This window comes from Heptranchias perlo, chromosome 8, assembly GCF_035084215.1.
Source record: "Heptranchias perlo isolate sHepPer1 chromosome 8, sHepPer1.hap1, whole genome shotgun sequence".
NCBI lineage: Eukaryota > Metazoa > Chordata > Chondrichthyes > Hexanchiformes > Hexanchidae > Heptranchias > Heptranchias perlo.
Window position 1 is genome coordinate 65,135,900 of NC_090332.1, and position 25,762 is coordinate 65,161,661.

Below are 25,762 nucleotides of genomic sequence, written 5' to 3' on the forward strand. Positions count from 1 at the left end.
TTTAGGACCCCTCTGGGAAGTTGAGCTTCCCTGAGCGGAGCCCGCATTGGCCTTGTTCCGCTTAGGATGTCTGCATAGATGGCAACCGCCACCAAAAAGGTAAGTTTCATCAGTCTTTTTTAAATTGATGTGGAGCCAGGAGGAGTGCTTCTCCTGGCTCCACACCACTCCTGCTGGCCAAAGCACCCTCCCGCTTTCCCCCCACCGGGACTTAACTGAGGGCCGCTGCCAGCGAGGCAGTCGGCCCGATATTCAGTTCTTCAGTTGCAGAGGCGCGCTAGTTGACGGCAGCTCGCTGCGATTATTTAGATGAGGCCCAAGGAACAATTTGTTGCGATCCTTGGGCCTCCGTCTTCAGGCGCAGGAATCGTTCTCTGAACCCATTTGGTGCTTGAAAACTGGCCTAAACTAATTTCTAGGCTGCTGTCTTTTGGATAATATATTAAAGCAAGGCCTACCTGCTCAGATGTATGTAAAAGATCCCCGAGCACTATTTGAAGAAGAGCAGTGAATTTTCCTTGTGACCTGGTCAACATTTCTTCCTCAGCTAACATTGCCATAAACACATTGGGCCGAAAATTGCTCGTAGAATAACGGTGAGCCTAACAGTGCTCACCGTTACTTCAAGGCAAATTGAAGAGCAAGTTCTGGCAACCACACATGCGTAGTCAAACGGGCAAATCCGGAACTTGCACTTCCTGATTCCCTGCTGATCTGACAGCTTTGCATAAAAGAGATATCACAGGCTGGAATCAATGGACCAGCGTGAACTTGCTCTCCTGCCCAGCTGGAAACTAACAAATCTCACCAGAAAAAAGGTACGCTGAGTTATATCAGGTCTAAACTAACTTTTAACGATGTGGTAAGTAGTAATGACTGCCAAACAACCTCTCTGGCACTGAAAATTAACTTTTAAAAATGTGAAGTCTCATTACTCCCAATTTTAATAGATTTTGGACATCTAAAAAAAACAATTTTAATTAAAAGATGTAAAATTTTTATTTTTTTATATTTTCTTTCTGTCTCTTTTATCTCATTCTTTCAATCTACCCTCTCTTTATTTCGCTTTCTCTGTCTGATTTTATAATACATTTACTAATCTTATCTGACACTTCCTGGTTCTTAGACTGTGCAGTTTGTGAATGATATTCACTTCCTGGTTCTCACAGCATAGCTTGCTTCAAGCTGATTGGTGGAGGGGACAGAGCGATCCTTTCCCCACTCTCACAGCCCGGGAAAGAATGCTGCAGTTTTTTGAACTCGCATTTGAAGTAAGTTGCTAAAATGACCGCGGTATCTTAGTGAGCGAGTTCAAATCTAAGGAGCGGCGGCACCATTGGTTCACTACTCAGAGCAATTTCTGGGCCAATATCTAATCGTCATTTGCAGCTTGTTTTTGCTATATGCACCTACGTAATAGGTTTATTGGCTGTGAAGTTACTTGTGATGTCCAGAGGATGTGAAAAGGTGCTATATATATGCATGTCTTTTATTGTTTAAGTACTCTAAAGGAAATTAGTTTAGCTGTTTCAACCCAACTCCAAGTGGGTACAGGTGAAAAGTGTACAATATCCGGACATTAAACTGCCATTCTCATTTGGAGAGGTCACAAAGTTAGCTGGTGTGGGAGTGGAAATGCTAAACTGATGCAGTGGGGTACGGGGTGGGAGGGGTGTGTGGGTGCGGAGTCCTGTGCTAAGATTGAAGGTTAAGGCACAATGTTGAAGTAGAGTGGAAAATATCTAGCCATGCTGTCTTGTGACCTGTGGGCGCTCAATGCTGTCACTTGGTGACCAAAGAAAGATAAAACCCACCGGCATCCCTCACTCTGATGGCTATAAATATTCAAAGAACGGAACAGACTGAGATCGATAGATTTTCATTAGGTAAGGGTGTCAAGGGATATGGAACAAAGGCAGGAAAATGGAGTTAAGATACGAATCAGCCTTGATCTAATTGAATGGCAGAACAGGCCTGAGGGGCTGAATGGCCAATTCCTGTTCCTAATGTTCCTAACAGTAGTTGAACTGATTAACAGGACTACAGGCTTTGGACAAGAAAAGGATAGCCCTTTTTGGGCACCTTGAAAGCACAGAAGTTAGATGGGCCAACTTTCTAAATGCAATCTGGATGCAGAGCTTCAGCCGCTAGGAACCCGCATATGGAAATTCAACTCTAGAAGGCCCTGCTTATAGGAACATAGGAATATAGGAACAGGAGTAGGCCATTCAGCCCCTCGTGCCTGCTCTGCCATTTGATAAGATCATGGCTGATCTGTGATCTAACTCCATATACCTGCCTTTGGCCCATATCCCTTAATACCTTTGGTTGCCAAAAAGCTATCTATCTCAGATTTAAATTTAGCAATTGAGCTACTATCAATTGCCGTTTGCGGAAGAGAGTTCCAAACTTCTACCACCCTATCATCCAGATGGTTGTAAATCTTAGTCTCAGTGCTGCCAACCGCTCAAACCTCCCTGACAACTGAAACAGTAGATGGAACATGTTGCTATGAAGAATGTCCAGCTCACGGGGAAAACAAAACTACGCTGGAAGCATGCTTCCTATTAAATTATCATACAGCGCCTCCATGGGCCATCTCAAAACAACTCATGCTGCTGGCTGAAGGCATCTGGTTGGAAATGAGCAGATTCTGCAGGCAAATTAGAGCTGGCATCATTAGGATGATAATTTTTTTTTTAATTGTAGGACATTAATATATTTTTACTGTTTTTCTTTTGTAATTTCCCCCCTTCCATTTTCTTGCCGGAAGTTCTCCTCCTTCGACCATGTTCTCCTACTGACTCAGACGTATCTAATGTGAGTACACTCCTGTGGGACTATCAATACCACTCCTTCTTTGACCCAACAGAAAGTACTCTTGAGTGACATGAGGAGAGTTTTTCCCCCTTTCACCAGACAGTTTCCTCTCTCCATACAGCCTGACATAGATGATTAAACTCAGCCCCCAGAGGAAATCTGAGTACAAATGTTAGTCAAGATAGGGGTTCAAACTAAGGAGCCCCAATTTGGAGTTTAATATTCCAGAACAATATTAAAGGGGCCACATCTTCATGAAGAAATGTTTGGCAAATCTTTATTCAATTGTTTGCAAGCATAGGACCCAATAGTGTAAATCGGTTCAAGGCATCATTCCTTCACTAGCTCATTATGTGACAAAAATGACACATGGGTCTTCTCCTTCTCCAAATAAAAAGAGGTTTACCTAACTTATTTTTTAATGAAGACAATGTCCCTTTAAACACCAACACAAATTGTAATAGAACATATTAAGCACAGGCACAAACCATTATCATGTAGGCTTTGCTGTTAGATAAAACATGTCTTCTCACAGGAGCAGAAAATAATGTTTCACTGTGAGATAATATGCTGTATTTTACTGAGTTGTACTGCCCCTAAATATGTTACATTGCTTTTACCTGCTTGTCCTTATCTCTTGAAATAAAGCATTAGGTTTTGAGGTAAATTTAAACAGATTCTACTCAATCTCCACAGGCGCGAGAGGATGTCATTCAGCTGCTGAAATCAGACAAGATTAATCCGGAGTCTCTTGAGGCGTACTATGGTCTGGCTGTTCCCGAAAAGATTCTGCGGACATTGTACAGGGATGCCAATCAAGCCCAGGAAAAGACCGCAGGGGAAGACGTATACGAGAAGCCGATGGCAGAGGTATGGTTTCAGGTTTGCATTATGCCTGTACCTTGCAGAAAACAAATGATTTGAAGCTTCACATCTGAGCACCACCTGCTGGGTAAGTTAGAGACACTGGGGTCGATTTTCATTGCGTTTGCCTGGCGTTTATGGGGTGGTAACGGCCCCTTTTAATATGGAAATTGGGGTCCTATGACGTAAGTCGATTTCCATTTTAGGTCAGAACTGTACTGTGCAGGCTCTGAACAGTTCCACGGGCAATGGAATTGAAGAGGCCCAGCCAAAGGTAAATGTCGAATCATTTTTGTGGGTCCCAGAGGAGCATAAAAAATAATCTGAACCGCTGGTCGCCCTGGGACCCCCACAGTCCACGATCATGATACACCCCCCAATCCCAGCCCTTCATCTTCCATCACTGGTGCTGCCACAGCCTGGTCTTGAGGCTTCAATCAGACGAGCTGTATTTGAGACACCTGTTTAGCACCCCGCAGTTCACCTGTCAGATTTAAATGAGGCCGGGGTCTTGAAATCAACATTGAGAAATTTACTAAGATAAAGGGCTCAATTATAAAACCGGGGCGGGGGGTCAAATTGGTTTCCCGTCCGACTGACCGGCCTGATTGACAGGCTGGTCTTAGACAGACGGGAGACCAGCCAGGGAGAGATTGTCTTCAGGTGAGTCTGAAGTTAAGTCTTTGTTTGTATGGATCGGGGTGGGGGTGGCATGAGTGGGCATGGAGGCATAGGTGGGCATAGGTTGGCATGGGGGTCATGAGTCATGGGGAATGGGATCAGGGGCGGGGTGTCAGGATCAGGGGTTGATGCGCGGGTCCGCGATCGTTGAGAGGGAGGATCAGAGTGAGGGGGGTGGATTGGGGTCGGAGGATCAGGGGTCGGTGAGGGGAGGATCGGGGTCGGGGGGAGGATCGGGGTCGGGGGATCCACGATCGGGGGGGCCAGCTCTAATTTGCCTGCAGATCCACGATCGGGGGATCTGCGATCGGGAGGGGTGTCCGTGATCACTGGGGGGGTCGGTGCAGGTAGGCTTGTTGGGCCTGGGGGAGGCACTCCTGCTCCTCCGGGCCTACAAGCTGTGCCTTTCTAAGCACCAACCTGTTAGTCTCGGGCCTTCTCGCCTCCTTTCATGAGGCGTAAAGCAGAAGGCCCGGGAATCCCGGCCCCCCGGGGTTGAAATCAGGAAGTCCAGAAAAATGGAGGCCCGAAGCCTCCTTGAAAGGTTCTAAGGCCCGACCTGCCTCCTGGGAGCAGGTTGGTCGCCCACCCCTCTTCCAGCCCAGGTGAAAACCAGAAATGGGCAGGTTGGGGTGCCCTCCCGCCCCCAACTCACCTGTTTCTCAATGTTAAAATTGAGCCTAAGATGTGACCATTCTATGGCTATGCAGTTTGATATTCCATTTAATGGGTTATGGTAGCAGCTTGAGAATTCTGAAGAAGAATGAGCACAACCGTACCCTACGCTGCACAATATCCTGTCAGAAGCACATGTGGTGTCAGTCCTTGCGCTGTTAATTTCACAATCCTTCAATCTGATTGGTTAAGAAGATATCCAGTTGCTTGCCCTGTTCACTCAGGTCCCAGATGCCCTGTTTCCCTCGCTGCGCCGTTATCAGCTCGCACTTTCAGCAAATTGCCACGCAAAAAATTTAAAAACCTAAACACGCAAGAGCAAGCCTAACTAATGGCAGACGCTGTTAGATGCCCTGCCACAGCAAATTATGGCCTATTGTATCAGATCTGCTGAGAGGCAGTCATTAGGAGTGAAATCAATTCCCATCGAACTATGTGGAAAGATTTCCTCTGAGTTTGGTGTGGCAAGAACGTTTTCTTTATGAATACCTTTTTGATTTTACAATACCCGGCAGAGAAATGAAATCCTTCCACTGTCAAATTAAAAGTTTTGTGCATAGCTTAGTGTTAAATGTATGGGAAGCACATTAAATCCGTCTGCAGCATAAAAAAAAATTCCAGGGGCTGGGGAGCATGTAAAGCAGGCAGATCGTCTGCAGGTGGGGAGGGTATACAATTTGGGGTGGAACCTGGAGCTGCTGGGTGTTTGTCCCGTCTAAAAAGAGGCCCAAATTCCAGTTGGGGGTGGGGGAAGGGGGGTGGGGGGAGCAGGGGAGTCTTCCGCTCGTCCCTTACATCCTAGGACCTCTTTGGGGGCATGTCTGGGGGATCTCCCAGGTTTAGCCTAAAAGCTCTGCTCATTATGCCCTCCAAAGGCTCAGTGGGAGCCAAGCTGGCTGAGAGATTGCTTTGAGTTCCACAGCGGGCCTTCCAAAGGCCCCAAAAGTTGCCTTGCTTAGTTATCGATTCCGGAGGGGATTGTTAATCTTAAAATTAAAATCTCCCTTTGGGAGAAAGGGAAAAAAACAATTGGGCACTTTCTCTTCAGCCCCATAAGGGCCTCACAATCTACCATCAGATTCCGCTGTCCGGGTGTCAGTCAAGTTGGGCACATCAGTTGCTCCCATATGGACCCCTGCTCCAACTATTTAAACGATCCGTCTCCATGATTTGGGATGGGGGGGAGGCAGATGGGAGTTCCCAATCCATTGTGTTTCCAGCAGCAGAGCTGGGACCTCGGAATTTTGGGTCCCAAGTATCCGGCTCTGCTGATTGGCTAAAAATGATGATTTCCCCATGGTCTCCCACTTGAAGCAGATGGGAGTATTTAAATACCAAGCAAATGATGTGGGACCAAAGACATAACACTTCCAACTTTCTACTGGAATCCCTGGAAAAGACCTCCTGTGGAAATTGGAGGTGGAGGGCTGCTCTGTCAGCTGGGAGAGTCTGTAAAGGGGCAGCTAGCAACTTCCACCAAACTTAGTAAATTTTTTTAAAAATTCTTTGGTGCAGCAGGACTGCACAATTGTTGGTGGAGGTTATTTGATTGTTGTTTGTGACAGCAGCCAACAGGCCCAAAAAAACCCACCTGCACTAGTGTTTTAAATTGGATAGCCAGGGGGTGAAGGATAGAATACTAGAGCCTGGTCTTCGGTTGCTTCCAAGCCTTTATTCACAGAGCTCCATATTATGCACACATCACACCCTAGATCAGCACTCTTATAAATGGATACAAGAGAGTTCCCAATTGATACGCACCACCTGAATACAATTAAAACTAATTGATATAAATCACATGGATACAATTAACAATTAGCACAGATACAGGGGTTTAAGGCCTGCAGCAGCACACAACTTCCCTTCCTCAATTTAGAGTGAGCAACAATTTGGTAGACATGTGTCCCTCCTGGCGCTCTCCCAAAAAATGGTAACTAGCTGATCCCAAAAGATCAGCCAAGTTCAGCTGAGGTCATGTCTGGCGCGTACAAAAAACAAAACGTCCAAATTAGGTTGCGGTGAAGAAAGTGTCCTCATATCAGCTTACCCCCAACCTATACTGTAGAAGGGATTATTTTTGTACTTAATTTAAATGAGTGCTTTTCATGGGTAAACCCAACCCGTGGAAATATAGGAGCACAGTGTTTGAATTGTGAATTAAAAATTTACTGAGAACATGCACATCCACGCCCCAGCCATGCAAATATTTTGTCACAAAAATTGAAGCAGTTTAGCAATATTTCCTGTATTGCAAGACATGCAATCGTATCAACATTGGGAAAAGGCACAGCAGATATTTGATTTGCAGCGACTTTGTTCAGTGCGATTATAAAATCACGTCACTGTTGAACTGGGTTTTGATCAGTGGGAGATGGCGAGGAAACGCCTGTGTGCAGCGTTGCAGAGAGTGCACACAGAAGAAGTGCTGCCAGAAGCAGGCGAATTAAACTCCAGTTGCTGAGTGCCAGGCAGATGTTGTGGTTTGCCGGCAAACATTTGGGAGGTTGAGCCACACTGCTTCCGTACGGACTGCGGACTGCCAATAGCACCAACTCATCTTTGATTCCCAACAAATCAAAGGAGAATGTTTTTCAGGTTAGGCAGCAGCACCTCAGTATGCAGCCCCAGAATGTGAAGAGTTAGCAATGTCAGAAAGTTACGACAGTTGGCTTCAGTGTTGTAAACACAGTTTGTACAAACAGATGAGCACATTGACCAAAGCTACGATGACATTCGCCCACATGCATGTATGTGTAAAAGACACCCTGCCTTACTCTGATGTTAGCGTCAAGCAGGATCCTACTTCTATTTTTCTATCCTACTTATCGAGACTGGGATAGTGGGCGCTACTATAGCTTGTGTCTGCTCAGAGCTGTCAGTCATGGCTCAATGGTAGCACTCTCGCTTCAGAGTCAGACGGTCGTGGGTTCAAGTCCCACTGTACAAACCTGAGCACATAATCCAGGCTGACAATTCCGTGCAGTACTGAGGGAGAGCTTTGCTGTCGGATGAAACGTTAAATCGAGACCTCGTCTGCTGTCTCAGGTGGAGGTAAAAGATCCCATGGCATTTTTCAAAGAAGAGCAGGGGAGTTCTCCCCTGTCCTGCCCAATATTTATCCCTCAACCAACATCACTAAAAAATAGTTTATTTGGTCATTATCACATTGCTGTTTGTGGGACCTTGCTGTGTGCAAATTGGCTGATGTGTTTCCCACATTACAGCAGTGACTACTCTACAAAAGTACTTCATTGGCTGTAAAGCGCTTTGGGATGGCCTGAGGTAGTGAAAGGTGCTATATAAATGCAAGTGCCCTCTTCTTTCTTACACCTGTGCATGTATAGCTTTCCAAACACTCAATGGGGGTCATTTTGACTTTGGATGATAGTGTAAAATGGCTGCTCTTTACAAATCAACAGCAATTAAAGTTGGAAGAGCTGTATCACAGGCCGCTGATTCAATATCATCTGTTTTACACTATTGCCCAAAGTCAAAATCACCTCCAATAACTCATCATGATCTGCGCTTGTTAATGATTGTGTGTTTTTTCTGAGCTGTGGTGCATGTAGGGCAGTGCCACTCAAAAGAGGGCCACAGGGCCATTTTCAGCATGTCTCCCCCTCAGCAAACTTGCTGCTCCATGTGCAGCAGTGGGATGCTGACAAAGATGGGATTCGGTGCTGCTCCCTCTCCTGGGAAATACAATTCGGAGGCAGAGCTAAATCAGGCTCCATAGAATAAGTGAAGAGGGCAGAGCTGTTCCAGCTGTGGGAGGCTCCACTAACAGATAATTATTTAACAGATCTGTAGCCTAGAATTGGTGATGTTAGCAAACAATGCATCATGTGCACCGTTACCTTTGGAGTTCCCCAAGGATCTATTCTTGGCCCCCTCCTATTTCTCATCTGCAAGCTGCCCTACAGCGACATCATCCAAAAACACAATGTCAGGTTCCACATGTATGCTGACAACACCTAGCTCTAACTCACCATCTCTTCTCTCGACCCCTCCACTGGCTCTGATTTGTCACACTGCTTGTCCGACTTCCAGTATTGGATGAGCCGAAATTTCCTCCAGTTAAACATTGTGAAGACTGAAGCCATTGTCTCCTTCTTTGGCTTGGTGTCAAATTTTGTCTGATTATGCTCCTGTGAAGCACCTGGGAACATTTTACTACGTTAAAGATGCAAGTTATTGTTGTTCATGTGGAACATAGGAACATAGAACATGAGGCATTCCTTTGTCTGCCTTTGTAGCGGAGGTGTTAATCCATTTAAAATAAACGGGCTAACATCATACAAACTCATTCAGTGTTCATAAGCTACAAATGGCAACAGTTATTTCTAGGCTTTTAGCTGCTGTATTCCCCCTCCCCTCCTTGTGAATAACTGCTTTGCCTCCTGCTGTGCACACTGCCCTGATTGAACTCAGGACCTCAGCATGGGGTGGTGGTGATGGGGGGTGGTGAAATCATAGGCACAGATGCAGGTTGCCTCATTGAGTGATGTAGTGAATTGGAGAGTTACTGAGAGTGGCCATTCGCTACACACTGCCTGGCACTGTGACCCTCAACGCAGAGTTGGTGAGTAACACTGATTTGTGGTATGATCTTATTAGTGTCCAATGTGTTCAGAGCGTTCCTAACTACTTACCTCCCTCCCTTTGGACTGTGGTCTAAGGGTGCTGTGTGCAACAGCACCATGGTCTAAACAGAACAGAGATGGGTCAGCAGGATGCTGTGAGCAAATTATCCAGTCCGCAATGCAGATAGAACGGAAACCGCAACCGAAGAGAACTTTTGAAAAAAATCTCCCCACTTTATAGCAAGGTTTTAGCTCAAAGAGGTCATGGCAATGACTGAACAGATGCTTTTCAGTGAAATGTAAAAATCCCAGTCTAATCTGTTACATTTAACAAATCAGTTTCTGATTCCCCCCTCAATGGCTTAATGGGTAAATGCATCATCCAATGTGGTACTGAGCCACAGAGCCTGAGAAGGTCTCAGTTGTGGTTACTGCCCTGCGCTGACTTAGCTCATTAGAGGTGGTTACAATCAGCCTCAGCACTGCTGGAAAGGGAAAATATCAGCTGAGGTTCTAAATCCTGGTCGATTTCCACGGACCCTATGCGTGTATGGATGTTGGAGGAGGACAGGATCGGGTTTGGTTGTAATGCCTGCTACAGTTGAATAGCTGACACTCACTTAAGTCCAAGTATATAGAAGTACCGTTTGGGTGAGTTACTGGATGCATCCTAGAACCCATGGACCTTCACCCCCATAAAATGTTAGCACCTGCAGGAGAGGCGGGAGAAAAGTCAGGGAGGGGGAAATCAGCCGCTGGATATTGCAAATACCTTTCTGTGGGCTGAAAATACCATGGTTTTTGGGATAAATCCAGTCAGAGGCGATCAAATAGACCCGGAGCGTCCAGCCAGATTGTAATGTTTTCTCTCTGTTACTACAGCTGGACGTGCTGGTGGAGAAGCACAGGGAGACATATCGGCGTATGTTGGAACAACTACTTCTGGCTGAAAAGTGTCACAGGCGTACTGTGTATGAATTGGAAAATGAGAAACACAAGCACACAGATTACATGAACAAGAGTGACGATTTCACCAACCTCCTTGAGCAGGATCGAGAGAGGTAAGGCAAAGAAGTCTTGGTCACCATCGTGTGTCATTGTGTTCACTTATTATGTCATGTAATTCACTTGCCTTACCTCAATACTTTAAGGTAGGTGGGACTAACTAACTTAGTAATAAACCATTGATGACATGAACTGACAGATGCCCAGAAAAGCATTACAGGTTTGTAACACAGCAAAGATACCACACACCATGACCGCTAAACTTATTAGTACAAGCTGAATTCTACGATGAGACTGTTTGTTGGTGCTGTCTGAGACTCCTCTTCAGACATGAGATATCTTTTGTAGAATTTTTTAAAAATGAAATCACTTACTTTTTGCGGCTCTCTTGTAAGTTTGATATTCCCTGCCATGACATGAATTTAGTAAAAATACATTACAAGTAACACAAGCAAATTCAGTCCCCACAGCTTATAGCAGGCGTGTTCGTGTGATCGCGATTTGCCCACTATATGCGATGGCTGGTATATCAGGGTAGCGCTAAAAATTAGAAATCACTTCAATTTCAATTTTAAAGATGGCCAGAGAGAGGACAGTTAAAATTCACGCTGCAGCACATGATAATGATAGCCAAAACACCGATAAAAACAAAATGCTAAAAAAAACACAAGTCTGCCGGTACCTGAACGAGAACAGATGGGCTCATGTTTCAGATGCTATACATCTGGACATTTCTAACTTTATTACAAACAGCAATGATTCAACAATCGATTTAATCTGTTTCATCTAAGCTGATGGACTGTAGGCACAAATTCAGTGGAAAGGTAAAGGAGCTCTCTCTTTGCTTTGGTCAGTCTGCTCGAAATAAACTCAGGACGCTACAACCGGCAACTTTGTGAAGGCCTTAGAGAGAGCGCAGAAGAGATTTACTAGAATGAGTCCAGGGATGAGGGACTTTAGTTACATGGAGAAGCTGGGGTTGACTCCTTGGAAGGAGATTTGATAGAGGTATTCAAAATCATGAAGGGTCCAGACAGAGTAGATAGAGAGAAACTGTTCCCATTGGCAGAAGTGTCAAGAATCAGAGGGCATTGATTTAAGGTGATTGGCAAAAGAACCAAAGGTGACATGAAGAAAAACCTTTTTACACAGTGAGTAGTTGGGGTCTGGAATGCACTGTCCGAGGGGTGGTGGAGGCGGATTCAATCATGGCCTTCAAAAGGGAACTGGATAAGTACTTGAAAGGAAAAAATTTGCAGGGCTACAGGGAAAGAGCGGGAGAGTAGGACTAGCTGGATTGCTCTTACATAGAGCCAGTGCGGACTCGATGGGCCGAATGGCCTCCTTCCATGCTGTAACCTTTCTATGATTCTATGATTCTAACTTTGAAATTGATGTTAATGCAAATAGGTAACGGTTATCGCTTTTTGGCCGATATAAGCGACGGCCGTTTTAAACATGGATGTTTTAAGCGGTGGGGACTGTGTCGCCTGTCCAGTTCAGAGACAAGTTTTATTCTGTTTACTCAGTGTTTTCCTGGGTTGTGTTGTGCACATATTATCCTACATATATATTTCAGATACTCGCGCTTTCTCCGTTACATTTCGTAAACATTCCTTCAGCTGTTTCACTATAGGACAGTGCATGAGTGAAGTTCAGGAATAATTAAGCTCAAACCCAGCTTTGACCAACACAGAATATGAAGAGCAATTGAAAACTTCCTCGTGGATAACCTGATCCATATTTCACAGTGTGTTCGACTCCTCACCACATGTATGATAACTCTTACAGATGGAGCCGTACAGTGTGTCTATGTATTTTTCTTTTATTAAAAAAAAGATTGGGAGGAGTAAATAGTATAATTTAGCACTCCCGCGCAAAGCTCCACAAGTTAGGAGTGCATATTGTTAATTCAGGTGCAGAGATCACGGCCAATGTTGGAAAGCAATCCAGGATGCCATTAAGGGAAGTTTTTCCAGTTCACGAAGTTCTCGGTCAGGAGCACTAGATCATAAAATTTACCCCTTTAATTCAAAAAGCAAAAATTTAACAATTAACAGTCAAGATATAAACATTAGAAATTGTGCAGTGATTTCCAAACTGATATGGAGCTGGTGTACATTCTCATCATAGCATTTACCGAAAAGGACATTGACAGCATAGTTGTGTATGTGTGTACAGTAGTTTAACATGCTTCAGCAGTGGGGCAGGAACAGGATGGGGGCAGCGCACAGGACATGGATGGACAGGGGCTATGCTTCCTTTTCTAGTGGTGTGTTTGGGTTGGGTCATTCTTCCTGCATAGCTAGGGTCCAATGATGGTGTACTGCCGTTGGCATCAGCCCGTCCCTGTCTCTTCTGGTGTGCTGTTGGGTTTGTGAGAGGGGACTTGTTGTACAGGCCTCCAGTTCCACATGTTTGGACTAGCACATAAAAAAGAAAGAAGGAAACGTGCATTTATATCGCGCATTTCACGATCTCAGGACATCCCAAAGCACTTTACAGCCAGTGAAGCACTTTTGAAGTGTAGTCACTGTTGTAATGTAGGAAATGCAGCAGCCAATTTCCACACAGCAAGGTCCCACTGAGATAATGACCAGATAGTCTATTTTAGTGATATTGGTTGAGGGATAAATACTGGCCAGATCACCAGGGAGAACCTCCCAGCTCTTCTTTGAATAGTGCCATGGAATATTTTACATCCGTCTGACAGTTTAACATCTCATCCGAAAGTCTGCACCTCCGACAGTGCAACACTCCCTCAGTACTGCACTGGAACGTCAGCCAATATCTTGTGCTCAAGTCTCTGAAGTGGGACTTGAACCCACAACCTTCTGACTTAGAGGCGAGAGTGCTACCAACTGAACTACGGCTGGCATGTCCCATAGGTGCCTTATCCGTGTTAGTGGTGGGAGGAGTAGTGATTTGCTGCAGTCGGGGGACAGGTGGGGGTTTAGGGAAACATCTTACTACCACTAGCAGTGAGAGTTGTGGGGGTCTGTGCAACGCAGGCAGACCCCAGGCCCATCAGACAGTGCAAGGGTCTGAGGGGATGTCAACGCTGGTATCTTGGGGGTTGGGGAAGAGAGGGGTTGGCTCTCGCTAGAGTTTGTGGAGCATTTGGAGACAGGTAGAGATGGCAGCGGGTGGGACTATAATGTGGTTCCCAGCTGTAATGTTTAAAACAGGCCAATATAAATGGGGTAATCAAGGAAGGGGTGGGAGCACAAAGCTGGGGTGGAATGTGAGCTGTGAGGATGATGCAAAGAGGCTCCAATGTGATTTAAACAAGTTGGGTGAGTGGGCAAGAACATGGCAGATGCAGCATAACGTGGATAAATGTGAGGTTATCCACTTTGGTTGTAAAAACAGAAAGGCAGATTATTATCTGAATGGTGATAGATTGGGAAAAGGGGAGGTGCAACGAGACCTGGGTGTCCTTGTATACCAGTCGCTGAAAGCGAGCATTCAGGTGCAGGAAGCAGTTAGGAAGGCGAATGGTATGTTGGCCTTCATTGCAAGAGGATTTGAGTACAGGAGCAGGGATGTCTTATTGCAGTTATACAGGGCCTTGGTGAGACCACATCTGGAGTATTGTATGCAGTTTTGGTCTCCTTATCTGAGGAAGGATATCCTTGCCGTGGAGGGAGTGCAACGAAGGTTTACCAGACTGATTCCTGGGATGGCAGGACTGATGTATGAGGTGAGATTGGGTCAACTAAGCTTATATTCACTAGATTTTAGGAGAATGAGAGGTGATCTCATTGAAACATATAAAATTCTAACAGGACTAGACAGACTAGATGCAGGGAGGATGTTCCCAATGGCTGGGGAGTCCAGAACCAGGGGTCACAGTCTCAGGATACGGGGTATGCCATTTAGAACCGAGATGAGCAGAAATTTCTTCACTGAGGGTGGTGAACCTGTGGAATTCTCTACCACAGAAGGCAGTGGAGGCCAAGTCATTAAATATATTCAAGAAAGAGATAGATATATTTCTTAATGCTAAAGGGATCAAGGGATATGGGGAAAAAGCGGGAACAGGGTACTGAGTTAGACGATCAGCCATGATCATTTTGAATGGCGGAGCAGGCCTGAAGGGCCGAATGGCCTACTCTTGCTCCTATTTTCTGTGTTTCTATGTTTCTAGCACAGAGATGAGGAGTGCTGTTTTATACTTCAGAGTGAGGGAATAGCAAAATGATTAAAAAGTATTTTGCCTCAATTTTTGCACAGGGAGATTAAAGTGAGACTGTAGGGATACTCCGAGATGATTTTTTTTGTTTGGTCATTTAGGTATGTAACCTGCATGGAAACCCATCATCATGTCTATCAGTCTCTGAACCAAGCTGCTAAGAAATCTACATCTGTAAAATTTCTGTTTTACTGTTGCAAAACATGCACTCTTTCCCCTTAGGACATGTTGTAAGTGTACTGCTGGAGTATAACTAGCCATACTGCACTGCACAGTGTGGTAATGAGCCATACAGGCCAGAAGATCCTAGATTTGAGGCCAAGGCTGTACTAAATTAGCTTAATTTATATGGGGTGGCAACTGGGGACACGGTAATAGACTAGTGTCCCTGAGCTAGGGGAGAGAAAAATCAGTGAGGGTTTCCTTTCCCGGTCACTATACACATGCAGACATCAGGTGAGGATGTGATTGGGCTGCGATGTCCTCCATGATGAAGTAGTCATCACACACCACCTAGGCTCACTGTCTACAACAACAACTTTCATTTATATAGCACCTTTAACGTTGTTAAAATGTCCCAAGACGCTTCACAGGAGCGTTATCAAACAAAATTTGACACTGAACCACATAAGGAGATATTTGACACCGAACCACATCAGGACCAAAAATTTGGTCAAAGAGGTAGGTTTTAAGGAGCATCTTAAAGGAGGAGAGAGAGGTGGAGAGGTTTAGGGATGGAATTCCAGAGCTTAGGACTTAGGCAGCTGAAGGCACGGCTGCCAGTGGTGGAGCGATTAAAATCAGGGATGCGCACATGGCCAGAATTGGAGGAACACAAAGATCTTGGAGAGTTGTAGGGCTGGAGAAGGTTACAGAGATAGGGAGTGTAGGCCCAAAAGGCGAGATGTTGGACTGGTGGGGTACCAGACTCCCATGGATTATAATCCAGCGTGAGTCTGCACCTTCAGGAGAGGGGAAGGAGATAAAATTGGAAAAAAAGCAAAGAGCTGGAGGAGGCAGAGGGCATGACTGAGGTACTGAATGAGTACGTTGTATCTGTCTTCACAAAAGAAGAGGATGAAGTTAATGTCGCAGTGGAGGAGGAGGGAGTAGAGATATTGGATAGGATAAAAATAGATAGAAGGGAGATGCTAAATAGGTTGGCATCACTCAAAGTTAATAAGTCTCCCAGTCCAGATGGGATGCATCCTGGTTTGCTGAGGGAAGCAAGGGTGGAGAGAGCAGAAGCTCTGACCACCATCTTTTAATCCTCCTTAGATATGGGAGTGGTGCCAGAGGACTGGAGGATTGCAAATGTTACACCTCTTCAAAAAAGGGAAGTGGGATAAACCTGCAGGCCAATCAGTCTAATGTCAATGGTGGGGAAACTATTGGAGACCATTGTCAAGGACAAAATTAATTCTCACTTGGAGAAGCATGGTTTAATAATGGACAGCCAGCACAGATTTGTTAAAGGCAAATCATGTCTGACTAACTTGATTGAGATCTTTGATGATCAGAGAGGGTTGATGAAGATAGTGCAGTAGATGTTGTATATATGGACTTTCAAAAGGCATTTGATAAAGTATCACATAACAGACTTATTTGGAAAATTGAAGCATGTGGGATTAAAGGGACGATGGTAACTTGGGTATGTAATTGGCTAAGGGATAGGAGGCAGAGAGTAATGGTGAACAGATGTTTTTCTGACTGGACAGAAGTATGCAGTGGGGTCTCCAGGGATCTGTATTAGGACCATTGCTTTTCTTGTTTTATATAAATGACCTGGACTTGGGTATACAGAGTACGATTTTGAAGTTTGCAGATGATTCAAAACTTGGCAACATAGTAAATAGTGAGGAGGATAGTAGCAGACTTCAGGAGGACATAGAGAAACGAGTAAAATAGGCAGACACATGGCAGATGCAATTTAATGCAGATAAATGTGAAGAGATGCTCTTTGGGAGGAACAACATGGAGAGGCAGTATAATCTAAATAGTACTATTTTGAGAGGGATGCAAGAGCATAGAGGCCTGGGGGTACATGTTTACAAATCTTTGAAGGTGGCAGGGCAAATTGATAAAGTGATTAAGAAAACGTATGGGATACTTGACTTTGTAAATAGGGGCATTGAATACAAAAACAAGGAAGTCATGCTAAATCTTTACAAATCACTGGTTAGGCCTCAGCTGGAGTATTCTGGCCAATTCTGAGCACCACACTTTAGGAAGGATGTCAAGTCCTTGGAGAGGATACAGAGGAGGTTTACCAGGATGATACCAGGGATGAGGGACATCAGTTATGCGGAGAAGCTGGGATTCTTCTCTTTAGAGCAGAGACCTGATAGAGGTATTCAAAATAATGAGGGTTTTTTTATGGAACAAATAAGGAGAAACAGTTTCCTCTGGCAAGTGGGTCGGTAACCAGAGGTCATAGATTTAAAATAATTGGCAAAAGAACTAAAGGGGAATTGAGGAGAAATTTGTTCACAGATTTTTTAAGATCTGGAACACACTACCTGAAAGGGTGGTGGAAGCAGATTTCATCGGCACTTCCAAAAAGTAATTGGACATGTACTTGAAGAGGATTAATTTGCAGGGTTATGGGGAGAAAGCTGTGGTGTGGGAATAAATTGGACAGCTCTTTTCAAAGAGGCGGTGCAGGCATGACGGGCCGAATGGCCTCCTTCTATGCTGTCCGATTCTATGATTATATAATGTACAGAAAAAAATTCTATGTGCACATTACTAAAATGGTGAAAATCATCATCAGTCAAATTAAAGCAAATTTTATCCAGCTACAAAACAAACTGAATGTGGAACCATAAGCATAAACACAGAAGAGTAATGACAAGGGATGAGTTGTGCATATCAACATGAACGGAACTGGCCGTTACAATATCGCAATCACAGCAATAGCTGGTGCGGTGTGTTGTGAAATTGCAGTACTCTAGAGATATTCCATTGACATCATAAGCTGTAAGAGCAAAGCAGCAACGGTTCATAAAGTCATGTGAAAGTCAAGGACTTCCAGCTTTGTAACATGACATAAGCCAGCTGTTGTTCCTACAATATATATGTATACTATTTTTGTTTTTTAGAAAACAATTTTGAATAGTTATTAAGTGTTTGCTCTGTGACCACATCTGCTGGAACTGTGAAGGATGCAGTAGTGGACTGATGCATTGTCTGGGTAACAGAACAATCAGACTCCCACTTCTCTACCAAGAAGCACAATTTCATGATGAACACTCAACTCTCCCTAAAGCCCATGTCTATCCAGCCGTTGAATACTACTGTCATATGTGGAGAGACTCTCCTCTCTCGCACTCCGGCCAGATTAAAAAAGAGAGTTGTCCTCTACAGACAATTCTTTGCTCACTTCTAGGTTTGTCCTCTCGTCCAACGTATTCCTTCCCAAGACCTAAATGTTGGAACTCTTTAAAACACCACCACCTTTTGAAGGAGACTAGGGATGGGCAATAAATGCTGGCCTTGCCAGCAATGCCCACATTCTGAGAATGAATAAAAGAAAAATACAGATTAAGTGAGTGGGGAAAAGTGTGACAGATGGAGTTCAATGTGGGGAAGTGTGAGGTCATCCACTTTGGATCTGAGAAAGACAAATTGGAATATTTTCCTAATGGCGAGAGACTAGGAGCTGTGGAGGAGCAAAGAAATTTGGTTGTCCATGTACATAAATCATTAAAAGCCACTGTACAGGTACAAAAAGTAATGAAAAAAACTAATGGAATGTTGGCGTTTATATCAAGGGGGTTGAAATATAAAAGTGAAGAAGTGATGTTTCAGTTGTATAGAGCCTTGGTCAGACCCTATCTGGAGTACTGCATTCAGTTTTGGGCACTGCACCTCAGGAAGGATATATTGGCCTTGGAGGGGTTACTGCGCAGATTCAACAGAATGATATCAGGGATTAAAGAGTTAAATTATGAAGCTAGGTTGGGGCTTGTATTCCCTTAAATTTAGGTGGTTGAGGGGTGGGGGAATCCAGAACAAGGGGGCACAATCTTAAAATTAGAGCTAGGCCATTCAGGAGTGAAATCAGGAAGCACTTTTTCATACAAAGGGTAGTGGAAATCTGGAACTTGCTCCCCCAAAAGGCTGTGGATGCTGGGACAATTGAAATTTTCAAGACTGAGATTGATAGATTTTTGTTAGGTAAGGGATATGGAACTAAGGTGAGTAAATGGAGATCAGCCCTGATCTAATTGAATGACGGAACAGGCTTGAAGGGCTGAATGGCCTACTCCTGTTGCTGTGTTCCTTCCTCAGCCTTCCCTTCCTCTTACAATCCACTTTTTTTGTTAAAACTGACCTTGGTGTCACATGATCACTACTTAATTTAACTAGTTTTCTGTCCTACCCTTTTTAGCCTTGTTGGTGTTCAGCACGGAAGGTCTTGGTCTTTCAACTAGATTTCTCAACAAAAGAAATACATCTTGTACTGGAAATGTGCATGCTGTATAGAGTGTAATGCCTGTACTATATACTGAGTCAGATATCATTAGACACTATTGATGAATAATGTCCCATTTTTGAGTTTGAGAACAAGGAAACAAACGTAAAAGATACTTAATCCCCAACAAGCTAAATCTGAAATAATAGTTTTATTTTCCAAATTGATAATTACAATATCTAAATCTATCTGTAATAAATAAAAAATTTTGTGTATGGCCTACATTTCCTGTAAGTGTAACACTTATTTCTGTAATACTTTCCTGTCATGCTATTTCCATCGCATTAATTAAGTCATACACCTGTGTGTTGCACTTAAACTTAGCTATTTATTCTACTTACCTCTCATGGAATCCTCTGTGATCTGTTTCCAGGATTGGTGGCACAGTGACACTGTTCCTTACAGCACAATGCCACCTCCCCCAAGCATGAAAAAAATTGGGCCTTTCACCCAACTACTTCTCCTTTCTTCCTCCTGCCACCTCTTCTGCTGTCCTGAACCCAGTGATGGCCTTTCCCTCCTTCCCGCTCCCCTTTTTCTGTTCCAGTCCCCACCATGAGCACCCGCTCGTTGCCTTTCCTCCCATCCCCGCAACTGAGAAAAATCTCCACAGAGCTGTTCCTGGTCGTGTCCTGGAAGCTGGCTTTGCTGTTTAATGTCCCAGGTTCCCGAAACAGCACTCTGTTTCCTTCCAGACCCTTTCACTGTTCCCACCACACCACCCCCCCAAAACAAGGATTCCACATCCTGCCACCACTATCCCAGTTCTTCCAGACCCTGTAACTCCCCTATCACTATTCACACTCTCCCCAATAGGATCCCACTCCACAATGTTCGCACATCCCTCCACCACTATCCCAGTTCTCCCTCACCCAAGACTTCCCCCATATAAAACATTACTGATATCAATGATAGATGTCCATTGTATGCCTACCTTTTCTAGCTACGAATATAACTATGGCATGATGTGTAAATTAATTTTAATGTTCAGCAAATTGGGAGCTGAGAGAATCAGACTCTGACTTCCATGCCTGATTCTCCGACTGCGCTACCAGTTAATGAGATTCCGTGCCAGGGGTGATGTCCTGTGATTTGGGGATTATGATCTCTACTACTGTGGCACTGAGTCTCTGTATTATGAAATTTCAAAAATGAAATCCTACAGAAATGTGAGGTCGTGTTACTTCACCCACATTCTACATCCATTTTTTCTGGCTTAATTCTGAGTATAACCAACTACATGGTTTGCAATATTGAGTCTCAGATGGAAAATAATGCTGTAAGTTGACATTTATTTGTGCAGCCAATTCTGTTATATAAATGAATGAAAATATATACTATTAGTCCTATATATTATGTTGCATGAGAAAAATAAATTCCTTCTGAGATGTGTATTTCCTTTTGTGGTTTCTTTAAGAACTTACTTGTAAAGCTTCAAAGTTACACTTTATGGGCCAACAAAAATATTCTGGCTGATTTATTCTGTTAACATTTTCTTTGCCGTAGCTGATTAAAAATATCCTGAATAGACGATAGGTGAGAATAGAACATGTGCGTTGTGTAACTGTTTTGACATGCGTTGTGTGCTATAAAGGATCTCCGTCTGTTTAAAGGTTGTGTTCTGTTTGCAGTACGATTGTGTTGCTGTTATGTTAGATGCTTTAAAGTGGACTCTGTAACGGTGCCTGTTTAGGGTGAAACACCAGGACTCTTGGCAATAAAATCTCCCTCCCACCGTGCAGTTTATGATTCTCTCGGCAGATTCTCTGTCCCCTCAGGAATGCACGAGCCAGTCTCTAAGCAGTGCATGATTGCACATTCCTTTCTGCTGCTATCATTCTGGCTGCTCTTCTGATGGTGTAATGTTAGAACCAGGTCATTTATGACAGAGAACACTAATCTGTAACCAATAAAAGAACGCAGCCGCCACCCCCCCCCCCCACCACCACCGCACCCCTCCTCATCACACCTTTTGAAGTCATTAATTATTTCAGGTTTTTTTAAACTTTTTTTTTATTCTGTACTTCTCTTTCTTGTAGTTAGAGGAGTCTGACTTCAAGGTGCCAGGTACAATTCTGTCCCTCCACCGTGTACATTGGTGCTTAGAGCAGCTTGGTGCGCGTGGCAGTGAAAAGTAATGGGCCAGAATTTGCTGTCAAATTAAGGCCAAGGCTAATGGCACGCACCGTTTTTAAGGGTAAGTGGTACAAAAACTTCAGGTGAGGAGCAAGTATACGGTTAAATGTGAATATCCAAAAGTTGCTGTCCAAGTTGCGCTGCTCCATCGTTAGCTTCACGAAAATGGCATCTCGCTCTTAGCCTTCCCATTTTTTTTAGGAAATTGCTGTGTTTGCCCATTAATTACCCGTTAAACGCGTCATAGAAAGTTAAGTCTTGTCATTGCAAGCACAAGTACCCTTTTAACAACGTGATAAGTCTTAATTACTGCCAGTCAACCTCTCTGGCACCGCAAATTAACTATTACAAGTGTGGAATCCTGTTCCTTCAGGTTTTGAATTTTTCAGGGAGATTTTAAAAATGTCAAATTTTAAATTTAATTTTTCTTTTACTTTACCTTTCTGTCTTTTTTTCTCTCTCTCTTAATCCAATCTTTCTTTCCCTTTCTTTCTTTCCCTTTCTGTACCTGATTTGACATTTAATTCACCCTCTTTAATTCACCCTCCTTCTCAGTCCTTCCTGTGTTTATTTCCCAATCCTTCAATCTGATTGGTTAAGGAGATACCCTGTTGCTTGCCCTGTTCACTCAGGTCCCAGATGCCCTGTTTCCCTCGCTGTGACGTTATCAGTTTGCACTTTCAGCAACTTTGTGGGCGAAAATGTTTTGAGCTGAAGGGTGCAGGGGCAAGTCTAACTAATGGCAAACGTTGTTAGAAGCCCTGCTACAGCACATAATGGACCAGTAAATTCAGCACAGCAACATCGCGATGTTGAGCAACAGAAACGGAGCAAGTTACTCAGCTAAGAATGATAATGTTTGCTTTAAAAATACATGCCATGAGCAGTCTGCAACTGATAACAAATTGCCATCAAGAAAAATCAGCTGTCAGTTATCTGAAGTAATTTGTTGTAAAGCTGTACTTGCCCCTGAATCACCCCTCCCGGGTAACCCAGATAGAAAGATTGCAAGAAGCAAACACCTTTTCCGTCCTATCATTGCGATTTAGTATTCCACTGAAATCTAGTGATGAATGTTACTGAGTACGGTGGGCATAACATGCACACTTATCACAAAATATTCATCTTAAATAAAAAATGCTTGCACAGTGCTGCAAATTAACCCAGATACAGAGTTTGCCAGAGTAAACTGTAGGTGTATAAGTTACAGACTGGGATACTCGAGTAGGGACCCACCTTGCTATAAACCTGTATGTAGGGATGGGTCCTATATTAAAACTGTACCTGAGTAAGCTGCACACTGAAATACTGTGAAGGACTCACTTTGCTATAAAACTGCGTGTAAAAGCAATGCTAATATCTCACTTGGCTGGCACTTGCATATTTTCCATCTGAAACTTCACTCAAATGCTCATGCATTTGCATTAATCAGAGGTGCCATGGGTGAATGTGTTCATGAAGTTGGCCTTCGACAGATGCTGATAACACGTTCAGTTATTGGGATGACTTAAAAAAGTTTAGGAACTCTTCAATAATATATGTGGTATATATAATGTAGACAATCAATCGGGGCGTTGATCATACATACTGCTGTATAATGGGTTGTTTTGACACAACACCCATGATTTTGAAGTTCAGGTAGCTGTTATTTTCCTATTTCTTCAGTAACCAAAAGTGCATTCAACAAGAAACAAACCTATAACATCTCATGAACAAAAAACTCTGTATAAAAGGTAACCAGGGAGTGACTGTCACCAAAAAGGCTGTAGGGACCTTCCCACAGGTAGTGATAATACTTTTTATAATCTTGACACAAATCCTATAGGAATCAAAATGCTGCTGTGGGATCCTTTGCAACATGAAATTGGAAGTCTTTCTTACATAGCCCTTTAGAATGTATGTTAAAAGGATAGTAAAATGCTGTAGGATATATTAATAGATATACAATAGAATATTTTGATATTAAAATTAAGTATTTAAATAATTTGTTTGAGAATTATGAAGTGATTATTTATATGAATGGACTATAGAGGATTTGGGTGACACAGTTATAGAATCATAGAATCATAGAATCATAGAAGTTACAACATGGAAACAGGCCCTTCGGCCCAACATGTCCATGTCGCCCAGTTTATACCACTAAGCTAGTCCCAATTGCCTGCACTTGGCCCATATCCCTCGATACCCATCTTCCCCATGTAACTGTCCAAATGCTTTTTAAAAGACAAAATTGTACCCGCCTCTACTACTGACTCTGGCAGCTCGTTCCAGACACTCACCACCCTTTGAGTGAAAAAATTGCCCCTCTGGATCCTTTTGTATCTCTCCCCTCTCACCTTAAATCTGTGCCCCCTCGTTATAGACTCCCCTACCTTTGGGAAAAGATTTTGACTATCGACCTTATCGACGCCCCTCATTATTTTATAGACTTCTATAAGATCACCCCTTAACCTCCTACTCTCCAGGGAATAAAGTCCCAGTCTGTCTAACCTCTCCCTGTAAGTCAAACCATCAAGTCCCGGTAGCATCCTAGTAAATCTTTTCTGCACTCTTTCTAGTTTAATAATATCCTTTCTATAATAGGGTGACCAGAACTGTACACAGTACTCCAAGTGTGGCCTCACCAATGCCCTGTACAACTTCAACAAGACATCCCAACTCCTGCATTCAATGTTCTGACCAATGAAACCAAGCATGCTGAATGCCTTCTTCACCACCCTATCCACCTGTGACTCCACTTTCAAGGAGCTATGAATCTGTACTCCTAGATCTCTTTGTTCTATAACTCTCCCCAACGCCCTACCATTAACGGAGTAGGTCCTGGCCCGATTCGATCTACCAAAATGCATCACCTCACATTTATCTAAATTAAACTCCATCTGCCATTCATCGGCCCACTGGCCCAATTTATCAAGATCCCGTTGCAATCCTAGATAACCTTCTTCACTGTCCACAATGCCACCAATCTTGGTGTCATCTGCAAACTTACTAACCATGCCTCCTAAATTCTCATCCAAATCATTAATATAAATAACAAATAACAGCGGACCCAGCACCGATCCCTGAGGCACACCGCTGGACACAGGCATCCAGTTTGAAAAACAACCCTCGACAACCACCCTCTGTCTTCTGTCGTCAATCCAATTTTGTATCCAATTGGCTACCTCACCTTGGATCCCATGAGATTTAACCTTATGTAACAACCTACCATGCGGTACCTTGTCAAATGCTTTGCTGAAGTCCATGTAGACCACGTCTACTGCACAGCCCTCATCTATCTTCTTGGTTACCCCTTCAAAAAACTCAATCAAATTCGTGAGACATGATTTTCCTCTCACAAAACCATGCTGACTGTTCCTAATTAGTCCCTGCCTCTCCAAATGCCTGTAGATTCTGTCCCTCAGAATACCCTCTAACAACTTACCCACTACAGATGTCAGGCTCACTGGTCTGTAGTTCCCAGGCTTTTCCCTGCCGCCCTTCTTAAACAAAGGCACAACATTTGCTACCCTCCAATCTTCAGGCACCTCACCTGTAGCGGTGGATGATTCAAATATCTCTGCTAGGGGACCCGCAATTTCCTCCCTAACCTCCCATAACGTCCTGGGATACATTTCATCAGGTCCCGGAGATTTATCTACCTTGATGCGCGTTAAGACTTCCAGCACCTCCCTCTCTGTAATATGTACACTCCTCAAGACATCACTATTTATTTCCCCAAGTTCCCTAACATCCATGCCTTTCTCAACCGTAAATACCGATGTGAAATATTCATTCAGGATCTCACCCATCTCTTGTGGTTCCGCACATAGATGACCTTGTTGATCCTTAAGAGGCCCTACTCTCTCCCTAGTTACCCTTTTGCCCTTTATGTATTTGTAGAAGCTCTTTGGATTCACCTTTGCCTGATCTGCCAAAGCAATCTCATATCCCCTTTTTGCCCTCCTGATTTCTCTCTTAACTCTACTCCGGCAATCTCTATACTCTTCAAGGGATCCACTTGATCCCAGCTGCCTATGCATGTCATATGCCTCCTTCTTCTTTTTGACTAGTGCCTCAATCTCCCGAGTCATCCAAGGTTCCCTACTTCTACCAGCCTTGCCCTTCACTTTATAAGGAATGTGCTTACACTGAACCCTGGTTAACACACTTTTGAAAGCCTCCCACTTACCAGACGTCCCTTTGCCTGCCAACAGACTCTCCCAATCAACTTCTGAAAGTTCCTGTCTAATACCATCAAAATTGGCCTTTCCCCAATTTAGAATTTTAACTTTTGGGCCAGACCTATCCTTCTCCATAGCTATCTTAAAACTAATGGAATTATGA

The 25,762-nt window shown here is 43.8% G+C and overlaps 1 protein-coding gene across 8 annotated transcripts in view; it reads left to right on the forward strand.

The window, feature by feature from the left end:
- LOC137324650 (filamin-A-interacting protein 1-like) overlaps window positions 1–25,762 on the forward strand; it is a 266,872-nt gene that overhangs the window by 127,912 nt on the left and 113,198 nt on the right. For all 8 annotated transcript variants that reach the window (XR_010963696.1, XM_067989210.1, XM_067989212.1 and 5 more), the window contains exons 3-4: window positions 3,517–3,690; window positions 10,506–10,684. Coding sequence is in view for 7 of the 8 variants with exons in the window: in XM_067989210.1 (XP_067845311.1) it covers window positions 3,517–3,690; window positions 10,506–10,684 (353 nt within the window). In the remaining variant the exon portion in view is untranslated. The remainder of the gene's footprint in view (window positions 1–3,516; window positions 3,691–10,505; window positions 10,685–25,762) is intronic.